Source organism: Oryx dammah, unplaced genomic scaffold (assembly GCF_014754425.2).
Source record: "Oryx dammah isolate SB20612 unplaced genomic scaffold, SCBI_Odam_1.1 HiC_scaffold_7, whole genome shotgun sequence".
Taxonomy (NCBI): domain Eukaryota; kingdom Metazoa; phylum Chordata; class Mammalia; order Artiodactyla; family Bovidae; genus Oryx; species Oryx dammah.
The window spans coordinates 13,022,211-13,036,758 of NW_024070191.1; the positions used below are offsets into that span (position 1 = coordinate 13,022,211).

General features: G+C 44.4%; 1 protein-coding gene across 2 annotated transcripts in view; it reads left to right on the forward strand.

Annotated features, from left to right (window-relative positions):
- The window catches only part of WWC2 (WW and C2 domain containing 2), a 147,072-nt gene that overhangs the window by 73,630 nt on the left and 58,894 nt on the right, over positions 1-14,548 (forward strand). The window contains exons 2-4 of one of the 2 annotated variants that reach the window (XM_040243024.1): positions 3,763-3,872; positions 9,706-9,909; positions 10,613-10,689. In XM_040243024.1, the coding sequence (XP_040098958.1) occupies positions 3,763-3,872; positions 9,706-9,909; positions 10,613-10,689 (391 nt within the window). Of the gene's footprint in view, positions 1-3,762; positions 3,873-9,705; positions 9,910-10,447; positions 10,486-10,612; positions 10,690-14,548 lie in introns of those variants that run through there. The other variant, XM_040243025.1, reaches the window with a different exon arrangement.

The window sequence follows — 14,548 nt, forward strand, 5'->3', positions numbered from 1 at the left end:
CCACCGACAGAGTATGAAGACAGGGCCACGTCCTATGGTGTGGGGAGCTTTTGATACACATAGAATCTAGTCCTTTTTTCAAAAGAAAACCCAATTTTCCTGCACATTTTTCATGATAGAAGGTGGGATTTGAGCATAATTCTAAGAACCAGATTTTGGACTCAGATTAAGTTCAAATTGATGCCAGGTTTGCAGAGTGAATGTGGCCAGTTGCCATGTTAGGCGCCTTGCTTAACACGGCTGAGATTCGTTTCGCTAGTCTACTACGTGTGGAAGCTTTCCACTTGTCAGGCATCACACCAACTGGTTCGCGTTTAAACTTCATGATCTCCCCCTGACTCCATCCCTACCTTTTTAAAAAAATAATAGATTGGAAAACAGAGGCTTTGAAGGTTGATAACCTGCCTGGCGTTGTAAGATGGCAGAACGAGGACTTGAATCCAGGTCCCTTTGAGGCCAAACTTCAAGTTCCTAACTTCTGGGGCAAATTCTTTCGAATTACTTGGAACACTTGATTAATCAAACACTGCTGGGCCCTAGAGTTTCTGATCCTATAGGCATAATATATACTGTACTCCAGGGCCCAAGGATTTGGTTCTAACCAGTTCTGAGATGTAGAAGCTGCTGGTCGTGTGGACTGGACTCTGAGAAACACTGCTGTACACGGTGCTGCCTGGTTCCATCCCCTGGAGACTGAGAGAAGTCACGTGTCCTGCTTGGGTTCATAGTTGCCAACATTTACGGACTACCTAACCATGTCCTAGACGCTCTTGAGTTAATCCGTTCTCATCCTTCCATTCATCATAGCCAGTAGTCACGTTGCAAGAAGATAGGGGTTGTGACCACCACTTAAAATGAAGAGAAAGAAACTGAGGTAGGGAAGGCTGTCCAGTAAGATAGCCCCACCTTATAGGTTTTTTTTTTTTTTAATGTAATTCAACCTTTTCTGTAAATTTAAAAAAAAATGTGAGGGTAATGATAAACAAGATGTGAAGTTGCTCAGTCATGCAACTTGCACGACTCGAGTCGCAAAGATCGACTCTTTGCGATCCCATGGACTGTAGTCCTACCAGGCTCCTCCGTCCGTGGAATTTTCCAGGCAGTGATACACAAGATGATCATAAAAGGATCCTCAGTTCAGTTCAGTTCAGTCACTCAGTTGTGTCCAACTCTTTGCGACCCCATGAATTGCAGCACACCAGGCCTCCCTGTCCATCACCAACTCCCGGAGTTCACTCAGACTCACGTCCATCGAGTCAGTGATGCCATCCAGCTATCTCATCCTCTGTCATCCCCTTCTCCTCCTGCCCCCAATCCCTGCCAGCATCAGAGTCTTTTCCAATGAGTCAGCTCTTCGCATGACGTGGCCAAAGTACTGGAGTTTCAGCTTTAGCATCATTCCTTCCAAAGAAATCCCAGGGCTGATCTCAGTGAGCCACAAGTCCTGGAGATAAATGGAAAAATCATCATGACAGTTCTTAGCAGCCCTTGCCACCCAAGTAAATACAGTGTCCACAATAGTCCTCACAACAACTGAAGAAAAGCCTCCTGTGTTGAAATGGGGGTTTTAAAAGAAGCTTTCTTCAAGTCAGTTTCATACAATGCAAATGCCCTGTGACGTGGCTGTGCTGACCCTTGATGTTTACAACACTGGCGAGACCAGTCACCTGCTTTCACTTGATATTAACAGCAAGCTTGGGCCTGTGATGTTGGCCTCGCTGCTCATCAGTGTACTGGCCGTATCTAGAAGAGCTCTAGAAAAGACTTGGGGAATAAACAGCTCTCCGCTCAAAATCATTTTCTTAAAATGACTGCTTTCAGTTCAGGTCAGTCACTCAGTCATGTCCAACTCTTTGCAACCCCATAGACTGCAGCACGCCAGGCTTCCCTGTCCATCTCCAACTCCCAGAGCTTGCTCAAACTCACATCCATCTAGTTGGTGATGCCATCCAACCATCTCATCCTCTGTCGTCCCCTTCTCCTCCTGCCTTTCAATCTTTCCCAGCACCAGGGTCTTTGCCAGTGAGTCAGCTCTTTGCATCAGGTGGCCAAAGGATTGGAATTTCAGCTTCATCATGAGTCCTTCCAATGAATATTCAGGACTGATCTCCTTTAGAATGTACTGGTTGGATCTCCTTGCAGTCCAAGGGACTCTCAAGAGTCTTCTCCAATGCCACAGTTCAAAAGCATCAATTCTTCGGTGCTCAGCTTTCTTTATGGTCCAGCTCGCACATCCATACATGACTACTGGAAAATGATTGGTTTAGTTGGGAGACTAAAGAGGGAAAAAGCTAAGCCAGGAATTAAAATCATTCCCTTGATGGAAATGAAGTTCCTTGGCCCTGAGTTCAGTCCTGGGAGGGCATTCTTCATGACTCTTCTCTGGGCTGGACTGCTTCAGACGGCCAGGACCCCTGTAGCCAAGTCCAGATGTAGATTTCACGCCCAGGGAAGGTTGAGAGAAAAGGAGACACTTCTTTCTTTTGATCCTTGGTGTACTACGTCCTCGAAGGAGGGCTGTTGCAGGCCACACCTGGGAAGAAAGGATTTCCTTCCTTTTCATGTTTTCCTCCCAGAGTTCTGAAACACGACCCAGCTCGTTACTCTGATGAATGATGCAATTCTAGAAATGACCTGTATTTCAGTTGTGCTGTGAAATCAGTGATACTCACCAGCATGTATCACAGAGTCCAGGTGACTTCATATTTGGAACTGCGCTGATGGGGCCCTAGTGTTAAATTAGCAGGGATGTCACCTGAAGTTGGCCACCCTACAGCAGGGTGGTCACCAGTCTTTGGCGCTGACCTGCCTGCAGCTGCTCTAACAACCAAGGAAAATCTTGAGAAGCGAAAATGAAGGAAGTGAGAGAGCAAATCAACCCATGATAAAGCCCAAAACCTGTACTTGCTTAGATAACTAGTTTCCCCGTTACTTTTAAGGCTTAAAGAAAAAGTATAAGGCATTTTAAAAGGTGAGGTCACGTCGATATATAAATATTAATACTTTGTGTTTGGTTCCATTAAACGTTTTGTTGAGGGACTGTTAAGTCCAAGTGTAAAAATAAGATCTGTTTATCCCTCCTCTCAAGGAGAGCTCTTCATGGGCCTTGCAGTTGAGTTAATTTTTAGAAGAGCAGCCAAATCTGTAGTTGGTGCAACTAGGTGTATATCTTATCTTGAGCATGTGTGCGTGCTCCAAGTCTTTGCAACCCCGTGGACTGTAGCCCGCCAGGCTCCTCTGTCCATGGGATTCTCCAGGCAGGAATATTGGAGTGGGTTGCCACGCCCTCCTCCAGGGGATCTTCCCAACCCAGGGATCAAACCCACTCCTCCAGCAGCTCCTGCATTGACAGGCAGATTCTTTATGCTGAGCCAGCTGGGAAGCCCTTTTCTGTTCAGTGGGAAGGCTAGTTAGCTTCAGAGCTCACTCTGTATCCCAGCCGTCCTAACCCTCAGCTTGGAGTTCTTCCTGGATGACCTTATTTATTTATTGTACAGATTTATCTCCCAGTCTTAAGCTGTAAACTTTCAAAAGGTATCATGACTTGCTACTTTTTTGGTATATTTTTTTGCTATATTCATCTCTGCATTTTAGCCCTGTGCTTTTTTTTTTTTTCTTTAAAGATTTCAAACACAGTAGCAGAAACAGTAAAGAACAAAACGGAAATGCAGCCTGGACACTTAGCACGCGGGTGGTGCTGGACTTCGACGTGTGCAGTTGAATGGAAAGAGTCACCTGTGCCTTTGTTCTGGTCTGTTCCAGGTTGACCAAGCCCCTGTCGTTTGCTGACTGTGTTGGCGATGAGCTGCCGTGGGGATGGGAAGCCGGGTTCGACCCTCAGATTGGTGTCTACTACATCGATCACATAAACAGTGAGTTTCTCCTTTTCAGTACAAACAAGCATGTCAGACAAGTAATCCCCCCAAACCTAGAGTCATACAGGAGAGCAAACACTCTGCAGAAGGCATTTCTCTATTTCAAACCCTGACTTTAACAGAAATGTCCATTTTGGAAGTTTTGTTGGGCTTCTGGGGGCAGAGAGGGAGAGAGGAGTCTGTCTGTCTGTCTGTCTGTCTGTCTGTCTGTCTGTCTGTCTGGAAGGGCACCAGACTCTCCCCTTGCAAGTCCCTCCCCCATTCCGAGTGGCATGCCCCATGCAGGTATGTCCACAGCATTGGCTACTCACTCATTGTACTGCCCGCACATTATTTGTCTGTCGGTTTTTCTTCACTAAATTGTGAGCTGCTTGTGGACGGTGACTGTGGCTTTACTTCTCCACCTTTGGGTGCCTCGTATGATGATAAATTCTTCCATGTTAGACCAATGAAGAGCTTTCTTGTGTGATGCACAGATTAAAAACCTCTCTGTTTGATTTTAAAGAAATTAAAGTGCATTTCGGTTCTAAATTATGCTTCAGCAAACATTGTTCTAAATGTTTAAAAACTTAATGATCAGAATATAAATTTTTAGGTCTCCCATTTTTCTTTGGTACGGTAATAGGATCCCAGTGGCCTGGCGGATTTACTGTGCCCCGAAGTGCCCCAGTTACTCACAGCAAGTAGTCTTCCCACTAAAAAGGCTCTGATCCGTTATCTCATTAATCTTAAAGACATTCCTGTGAAGTGGTTTTGGGAGGAAGTTGCATGTTCTTCTCTTAACAGCTGGTCTACACATATGTTATGTCTTGATATTGTCTGGTTTCAGCATTATTTTCTTTTTTTTAATTTTATTTTTTTCAGGAAAAAATTAGAGAGTGTTTGGCTGTTCAATACTATTTCTATGTCACACTATTAAATTATTAGAAGTAAAAGTTTTGACCTTGACAATGATAGTTACTTTAGGCCCTAAATGTCTGCAATAGAATTCACCTTTCAGTGGCTATGCGTGTGGAGTCAGGGTTCTGTATAGATACTGATGGGGGTGTTTGTAACTAACTATTCGTTAGTTAGTTAGTTAAATCGCTCAGTCGTGTCCAACTCTTTGCAACCCGACGGACTGTAGCCTACCAGGATCCTCAGTCCATGGGATTGTCTAGGCAAGAGTACTGGAGTGAGTTGCCATTTATAGAAGGTAATTATGAAGTACTGTCTGTAAGGTTTTGATATTATCACTGCAATCAGAAGTAAATCACTTTTTGATAGAGTCAGAGTTATACCTTAACTCTTTTGTCTTTTAGTAATTAAGGCCCATTTACATATAAAAATGCACAAATTTTAAGTATGTTATTTCAGTGAATTTTGGCAAATATATACTCCTTTGCAGCCGCTTCTCAATCAAGATACAGAATGATTTTTCCCTCTGTGTTTTCAGACTTGCTCCCGTAGCCTTCTCAGACCCTTGATACTTTGTGCCGTTCCCTTTAAAAAAATATTTTAAAATTTTAAAAATATTTTTCATAGAAGCAGTACATGTGCTGAGGAAAGAAGTATAAATTATAGGTTAAAAAAAAGGAAGAAAACTCAGAAATAACCAGATACTCTAAACCTTTCAGTGTGTCTGTCCAGACCTTTTCATGTTCACACACACACACACCATTTTCAATATATTTTTTACATCAAGTGGAACTATATCACATAGTTTTATAAACTGCTTTTTTAAACTTAATATATAATCTTTCATCCAAAAAATTTTCTGCGCATCATATCAACTCATTTGATAAGAGAACCTCACATTTCTCTCAGATGATCTTCCTAAAATATAACCAAGATCCTTTCATGCCCTTACTCAGAACCTTTCTGCCACACACTGTTGTTTACAGAATGAGTTTTGTAATTCTCAACGTGACATTCAAGAAACCACAGCTCGTCCCTCTTGAGGTCTTGGGGAAGAAGTGAGAGAGCAGAGCCTTAGATTCTATTCCCACCATCGCCAGTAGATAAAGGAGACCAAGTAAAGCACCACGTCCATTCTGAGCGGTGTGCCTGCAGCTCCCGAGAGAAGGTGCTTTAAGCTGATGCCCAAAGGATGAGTGAGTTAACCAGGGCTGGGGAATGAGGGTATGGAGTACAGTTTGGGGGCTGGAAGGAGAAACTGCCTGCAGAAGGAAGCCCCATAAGTAAAGCCAGAGGTCTGAAGAGGCCACAGGAAGCAGAACTTAATGAAAGAAAGAAGAAAAAGTCAGTGATCTGAGGCTGGTGTGAACAAGGCTAGGAGAACGGCTGGAGCGCCAGACAGGGGTTGGTGCTCGAAGGGCCTCTTGTCTCAGACCTTTCAAAGCCCTGCTTAATCACTGCCAATTCCACGGGACCTGACGTTTTCATCTGGAAAAAGTCCCCCGTCTCTGGGCACCGTGGCACTCACCCTTGCTCTCTCAGGGCCCTCACCATTTTCTACCGTACAGAATGCTTGCTGTCGTTGTTGTAGCTTTAATTCCTGTGTCACGACCTGTCCTGAGCCTTGTAATCTCTTTGGCAGGAGGGATCACGCCCGAGCATCTTGTTTTCTCTAGTCATGCAGGAGATGCTCAACTGTCCATAGAAGTAACACACCATGACAGGTAAAGGTAGCAGAGAGTTTCTAAAACGGAAGACAAGGAGAGTCGCTCATATTCACTTTATTCATTCTTCCTGAGCACAGCAGAGAGAATAGAAATGTGCTTTGGAGACAGAAGTAATATTCCTTTGAAGAGTCTAATGTTATCTTCCCTGGTAAGTTCTTGTAGCTCACAGTGTGTTTGCTATCTATAAATTTCCCCATCTGTAAAACTGATGAAATGTGAATTCCCTTGAGGTGCGTGATATCTTAACAGTATGTGATATATTACTTCTCTTATATAGTAGACAACATGCAAATTATATTGCATTATAATACAGTGATCTCCTAAGGCCACCAGGTCTTAATGAAAAAAAAAAAAACCACGTTTGTCTAATACACTTTTTTTGAGTATTTACATTTAATAAATATTCTTCACTGATGTATTCAGCAAACATAAGTGATGGAGATAAAACCCAGTCCTACTTTATGAAGCCTTCTTCAAAGTGCCTCTGGGAACCCACGTTTGTAGTTCCTATTTGAATGGGACGGTATATCAGAAATGTCAGTGGTGCCTGCCGAAGCTAGTAGCATCCGCTATTTAAACCAGTCGACTGGAGTATTTCAGCTAGTCTATCCAAAACAAAGCTAACAGTTCATTATTATGGTTATTACCATTGTACTTTACTCACTTAAGTGTGCATCACTGTTACTTTCAGTGCTTTGTGGTAATTTAGCTGTTGACAAGCATTTTATTGAAAAGTATGCCCATTCGCCAATATATAGGGAGATACGATTAGGTAAAACCTTGAAAGACACTGAGAGAGAACTGGGAATACATATCTTACTACAGCTTTTATAACTTCCAAGCATTTCAGGTTTTTCATTTACACGTTCAATTTATGTCAACTCTTTATTTGGTTAGTTTCCTAGTTACTCCACTGCAACAAGTTACCCCCAAACTTATGACTTAAAGTCCGTTTATTATCTCATCATTTCTGTGGGCGATGAATCCAGGCAAGGCTGGGCGGGGTCGGTCCTCTGGCTCCAGGGCTCTCTCCAGCTGACCTCAAGATGTGAGCCGGGCTGCATGACTGGAGGGACTATGCTTCTATGCTCACACATGCGGCTGTCAGAACAATTCAGTTTCTTGTCAGCTGCCAGCCAATGGCCCCCTCCTCATTCCTTGCGTGTGTGTGTGTGTATGTGTGTGTGTGCACGCGCACGCATGCTCAGTCATGCGGTCGTGTCCAGCTCTTGGCGACCCCATGGACTGTAGCCTGCCAAGCTCCTCTGTCCATGGGATTTTTCCAGGCAAGAATACTGGAGTGGGTTGCCATTTCCTTCTCCAGGGCATCTTCCCGACCCAGGGATCGAACCCACGTCTCTTGTTTATCTCCTGCGGTGGCAGGCGGGTTCTCTACCACTAGCGCCACTTGGAAAGCCTGCTATGTCCCTAGTGTGAAAGTGGGAGTGTTAGCTGCTCAGTCATGTTCAACTCTTTGCAACCCCATGGACTCTAGCCCTCCAAGCTCCTCTGTTCATGGGATTCTCCAGGCAAGAATACTGGAGTGAGTTGCCATTCCTTTCTCCAGGGGATCTTTGCAACCCAGGGATCAAACCCAGGTCTCCTGCATTGTAGGGAGATTCTTTACCATCTGAGCCACCAGAAAAGCCCACTATGTCCATAGGACGGCGTTTAATTTGGAAGTTGGCTTCATTAGATTGAAAAAGCCAGGAAGAGCCAGGCAGAGAGAGTAAGACGGTGGTTGCAGCCCCTGTAACCCAGCCTACAGAGACACCCCGTCTTCATCCATGTGCTCTCGGTTTGAGGCTAGTCACTTGGTCTAAGTGGTGAATACCTTCAGAGGCTTGCACACTAAGAGGTAAGGATAATCCTGGGTCATCCAGAGTGAAGACCATACATTTCTATGTGTTAGAGGATGAATTCTCTCTACTTTGAGACAGTTTGCATTCATATTTTTCAAAATACTGGAATTGAATGTAAATACTGCACATTTACGTGGCCATAGACCTTGAGTTATAAGGAATATTTGAAATGGAGATGTTTGGGCTCTTACTGGCTGACTTCTGTCTACGACCTGGGCTTTTATTGTGGTTTCCTCTGGGAGGGGTGCAGGAGGCAGGTTTCAGCAAGTTTAAGATGGGCTATTTCAAATAATTTCATGATTCCACGCAGGATGCAGTTCGTGAGCTGTCGCAGAGCAGAGGCTCTCAGCTGCAGCCGCTCCCGGGAATCACTGGAGGAGCTTATAAACCTGCCATTGCCTGGGTTCCACCCACAGAAACTCCGATTGGTCTGGGATTTCTTTTAGAGCCCTCCAGGTGATGCCCGTGTGCAGAAGTGCAGGACCCAGAACAGTACCCTGGGCTATTCTCCTGAAGCGGGGCACCAGGGTTTGGTCTTTTCGCTTGTTTTAAAATTTCTGATCCACTGTGGATTGATTGGTATTTTCATAAAAGAACAATCACCATGAATTAGAAAAGTTGAAAAAAATTTAAAATGCAAGCCCCAGTATTATTAGAGTCAACAGGTACACAGTAACTGTATGAAATTGCTGTAAGATTTCAAAATGTTTACTCTTGACGCCTGTACTTAACTGTCACAGACACATAACAGCTCATGGACCGGTGCGGGTCTGCATCCCAGACCTTGAGGGATGTAGATGTAAAGGGCAGCCTGGCAAGAGTCCTGTGTTAAGTGCACAGAAGCGTAGGGAGTATATTGGCTTCAGATTACACAGGGCCATAAGTAGTGTGACTTCTATTCTGAAGGTATTGAGGAGCCAGAGGGTTCTGGGAAGAGCTGACCCAGTCATAACCATGTTGCTGTGCTTACTTTGACATTGTATATGATATATTTGCAGTGTGAAAAAATTGATGATGAGGACAGAAAGAGGTCAGAGTGGGGATGGACTGGGTAAAATAAAGCAAAAACTCTATCACGTTTCTGGAGACGTCACTTCATAATACTAACTACTTGAAGAAGATAAAAATTAAAGACGGCTACTCTTTTTATTTTATTTTTTTTTTTTGGCTGTGCCTCTCAGTTGCAGCATGTGGGGTCTAGTTTCCTGACCAGGGACTGAACCCAGCTCCTCTGTATTGAGCGCGCAAAGTCTTAGCCACTACTTAGAGCACAGAGACCACCAGGGAAGTCCCAGCTACTTCTTTTTTAAATTCTGAAAAATAACCCACCTGATTTATCTTCAGAAACCACCCAGATCGAAGATCCGCGGAAACAATGGCGAGGGGAGCAGGAGAAGATGCTCAAGGACTACCTATCAGTGGCGCAGGACGCCCTGCGGACGCAGCGGGAGCTGTACCACGTGAAGGAGCAGAGGCTGGCCCTGGCCCTGGACGAATACGTCCGCTTGAATGACGCCTACAAGGAGAAGTCCAGCTCTCGCACCAGCTGTAAGTACAGCGTGGCTGTTCACACCTGAGAAGTGGGCACCGACCTGCAGGTGGCGGGAGGCCACTGGGTGTCTGTGGGATAGCGCTCTGGGTCCTGTCCCTTCTTGGGCAGGAGGAGCCCCTCAGCCCCGTTTCAGATAAAGGCCTCCTTGCTGAGGGATTGACGTTTACCTTTTCAGATCAGGGCAAATAATCTGGCCCTTGTGCTGCTCTTGTACGTTGTTTTTAGTGGGACTAAACTGAAACCGGAGCGGTTATTAGCACAGACGAAGTTTCTGTTGACCACCTGAGTTGACTGATCTTTCATCTCAGAGACTGGCCTTTTTTAAAGCAGCAGCCGTGATGGGCTCAGACGTCCCACTTAAGTGACAAGTTTCTGGGTAACACAAAGCGCAGTTAAGCTGTATCTGCAATAAGCTCCTCTAAGATTTTATCCATAGATATAAAATCCACAGGAAACTGAGGCACTGGGGTCTTGATAACGTTCCTTTTTATTGAAAAAAATGATGAAGGTTTGAAGATGACTTTTTATGTCTAGGTGTCTGATGAATGACAATAAAGGAGTTGTAAAGTTAAGTAAGTATCCCAGAAGCATGTAAATCTTGTCGTTCTAAGCGTTTGTAATTTCTAAGTTGACAGCTAGTTATGCAACTTGTACAAGTTACTTTTTTTTTTTTTTTCCCCTCTCTTCTCCCTTTGAAAGTATTCTCAGGCTCTTCGTCCAGTACTAAATATGACCCTGATATCTTAAAAGCTGAGATCTCCACTACACGATTAAGGGTAAGTTTTTTTTTTTTTTTTTTTTGACTGTGGTTTTATTAATATGCTGAACATATACATAGAATCTGGAAGGGGCCTCTGTGGTCATCTGCCATCTCAATTCAGTGAAGGAACCGTTCCACTTATCCCCAATGGATAGTCTTTCTACTTTTGTTAAAACACGTTTGTGAGATTGTTCTTATTAATGTGACAGACTGTGTTCCATTTCTAGGCAGTTTTATCGTTTGCAGTTAGTATATAGAATCAAAATCTGAGTCTAAAAAACTTCAGTTTTCCTTATTGTGCTGAAAGTACACGTCCAAAGTGGAAGTTAGTTGCTTTTTCATCAGACGGCCGAATCTATCAAGATGTTCACAGTTCACACTACCAAATCACTTCTTTTTCTAGGTCAGACTTTACTGGTGCCTCACACTTCCTTATGGGTTGTTTGCTGATCTTTACCCTAAATCTTTCTGACCATACGGCTGTTAAGGTCACAGCTTGTTTATCCTTGAGTTTTGGAGTCTTAAAGACTGCTCACCAAGTAAATAAACTCATGCAACCCTTGCATAGGTCATGAAAGAGATTATTGCCGTGACCCCAGAAGCCCCCATGGTATTCCCTTGTCGCCCTTGTCCTTCTCCCTAAAGGTGACACTAGTGACCTTTAACACAATGCTGTAAATCAGTTTCCTGCCTGCTTTGAACTTTGTGAAACTGAACTGCTACCACATGGATTACTGATGGCTTCTTTTGTTCAACATTTCTTCGGTATTTTTTAAAATTTATTATTATTATTTTAATTTATTTTGCCTGTGTTGGGTCTTAGCTGAACCACAGGGTCTCTTACTTGCCGAATGTGGAATCCAGTTCCCTGACCAGGGGTCAAACCCAGTGCTCCCTGCATTGGGAGCTTGGAGTCTCAACCACTGGACCCTTGTTCAACATTTTGAAATTCATCCACATACACTTTTATTGCGTGTAAACCATCCCACCTTTGTGTAGATACCATGAATCCTTCATTTCTTCTACTATTGATGTACATTAGAGTTTATACAAATTGCTAGTAATAACTTGCATCTTACTGTGTGTGTCTGTTACACATGCCTTTGGGTTCACAGATGTACGCGATTTTGTTGGTTATGCAACTAGGAGTGGAATTGCTGTGTCAAAATACACTCGAGCAGATACTCACACACAGTTTCGGGCCTTGTTAGTCAATCAGTGCAAAATATTTCCTGATTTCTTTATGATTTCTCATCAGAGTGTTCTGCTTAGTTTTTAAACAGTTTGGGATTTTCTTATCCTTTATTCAGCTTAATTCCACCACACGTTTTCAATTCTAAAATTTGTTTATTTTTTGTTTTTAGTTACTTGCCCAAATTCTGCACATCAATGTAATAATTTTTTGAACAAAATATTCACAGTTATTTTAAAATTCCATGTCTTGATTAGTATAATATCTAAAACTTTTTATGTGTTGAATTCTTCGGTCTGGTCTGGGTTTTTTTTCTTGTATTTTTGGTCAGTATTTGACCTCTCAACAGCTGCTTGCTTTTAATTAAGAGCCATAGATTATGTATGAAAGAGAATAAAGATAATTTAAGATTTCGGATGATCTTGTTATCCTTCAAAGAGGATTTACTTTTGCTTCTTAGAGGAAGTTAGTTCAGGGACAGATAACTTCCATTCAGTCAGGGTTTGAGTTTTCTGAATTCTGGGCTTCATTCTTCTTCTTTTAACTTTTTCACCACACCTGTGGCGTAAGGGGAATTCGTGACCCGACTGGGAATCGAACCCACAGGGAAGTCTTTGGGCTTCATTCATTTTCCTCAGAGTGGGTCTATTTCCCGAGCACCGTTTCTCTTAGGTCAAAGCTCTTCAGAATCCCAGTTGAATTCCTGGGCTGTTTCCTGAGGAAGCAGGCTGATTGAGGCTGGACTCCAGTGTCTCCCTGGAGCCCTCGGCTCTGAGGAACAGCCCAGTGCTTCTCTGCGTGTCAGGCTCCCGGTCACTGCATTTTCCCAGCTTTTCACTTTCTCGATCACGTACGCAGATGCCTCAGAAGGAAAACCGATGCCAAGTTTGGATCTTGCCTATGAGGCCTCTCTTATCATTTGGCTCTTTAACAGAAGTTCTTGCTGTCTTGGTAATTCTCCAGTGTCTGCAAATAGATGTTTGTTTGTTTAACCTCACAACTTTTCTATTTGTTCTCAGAAAACGTATGAAGAAAGTCCGTCTAATACTTTCTGGAAGCAAACCTCTTTGGTGTATGAAGTCACTGTTAGAAGTTTTCTTTTCTGCCACAAACAGCTCTTTGCCCTGTCCACCGCCTTCTTTTCTCTGTCTGTTCCTCAAGGAGCTCACGGGCGGCTTGTGGGACACCTCGTTGCTGCGTCTCTGTGTCTTGTCTGTACATTTCTATAATCTCTCAGGCAGACATCTTATCTAAAAAAAGACTGGGGTGGGACGACGGGTGGAAGGTATGTTGTCAAAACTTACCCTTGCTAAACTTCAGTACTCCCTGGAGCTGTGCCCATCTCCGACGTCACTACGTATTACTGCTTCCCCTTTAAAATGTTAACCATTCTTCACAGTTCTTTTCTTTGAACATAAATGAGTACCTCATATTGTATATGGAATACCTCAACAGGCTATCGTAGTCTGCCCCTTTAAATCTCATTTCAGAAAAGATGCAAACTAAGAGAGGGGTTTTTTAAAACAAAAGCAGGGCTTCCCTCGTGGCGCAGTGGTAGTGAGTCCATCGGCCAACACACGATATGTGGGTTTGATCCCTGTTCCGGGAAGAGCCCCTAATGCCTCGGGGCAGCCAAGCCCCTGTGCCGCGGCTGTGGAGCCTGTAGCGCCCGGGAGCCCACGTGCCCTGGAGCCTGTACCCCACAGCGAGAGAAGCCACTGCAAGGAGACACCCTCACAGCTAGAGAGTAGCCCCCGCTCGCCGCCGCTAGAGAAAAGCCTGCACAGCAAAAGCCCAGCACAGCCGAAATAAATAAAATTATTCAAAAAAGAATAAACGAGAGCATACAGGTTGCCTCACACCAATAGCCGTCGGAGGAAACGGAGCCCTGTATAACTGGGAGAGATCCCAGTAGACCCCACGGAGTCACGTCCCCCAGACCCATCACCTGATGCCGCAGAACCCCTCTGATAAAGCTTATTTTGCAGCAGGTTTAATGCACGCTTAGGAGCCTATGTTCACCTGTGTGTCATCGCTGTGGGACAACAGAGTGAGTCGGAGAGGAGGGCCCTTATAGACAAGGCGCTCCCCTCAAGAAGAGGGAGGAGGAATTCACGAGTAACTGGAGTGAAAGATGAGAGCCTCTCTTCCATTAAGGAGGAGGTGCTTGTCCAACACTTCCTGTCAGTGAAAATGCCTTTGAATAGGAATGCTTCCACAGCACATGGGCCCTCGTGGTCGACATTCTCTGGTGATGCTTTTAGCCATATCATGGTTTGAACGTGGCAAGGCAGATGGTGCCCTCTCTCTGCCACGTGGGCATGTTCTGGCGAGGTAGCTCTTTGAGAATGTCCAAGAGGCATTGGCACTCCACTCCAGTACTCTTCCCTGGAAAATCCCACGGGCGGAGGAGCCTGGAAGGCTGCAGTCCATGGGGTCGCTGAGGGTCGGACACGACTGAGCGACTTCACTTTCACTTTTCACTTTCATGCATTGGAGAAGGAAATGGCAACCCACTCCAGTGTTCTTGCCTGGAGAATCCCAGGGATGGCAAAGCCTGGTGGGCTGCCATCTATGGGGTCACACAGAGTCGGACACGACTGAAGCGACTTAGCAGCAGTAGCAGCAGGTGTTCTGAAGTGCCTGGATAGCTTGAGCCGAGTTTCATGGATTTTGACAACCT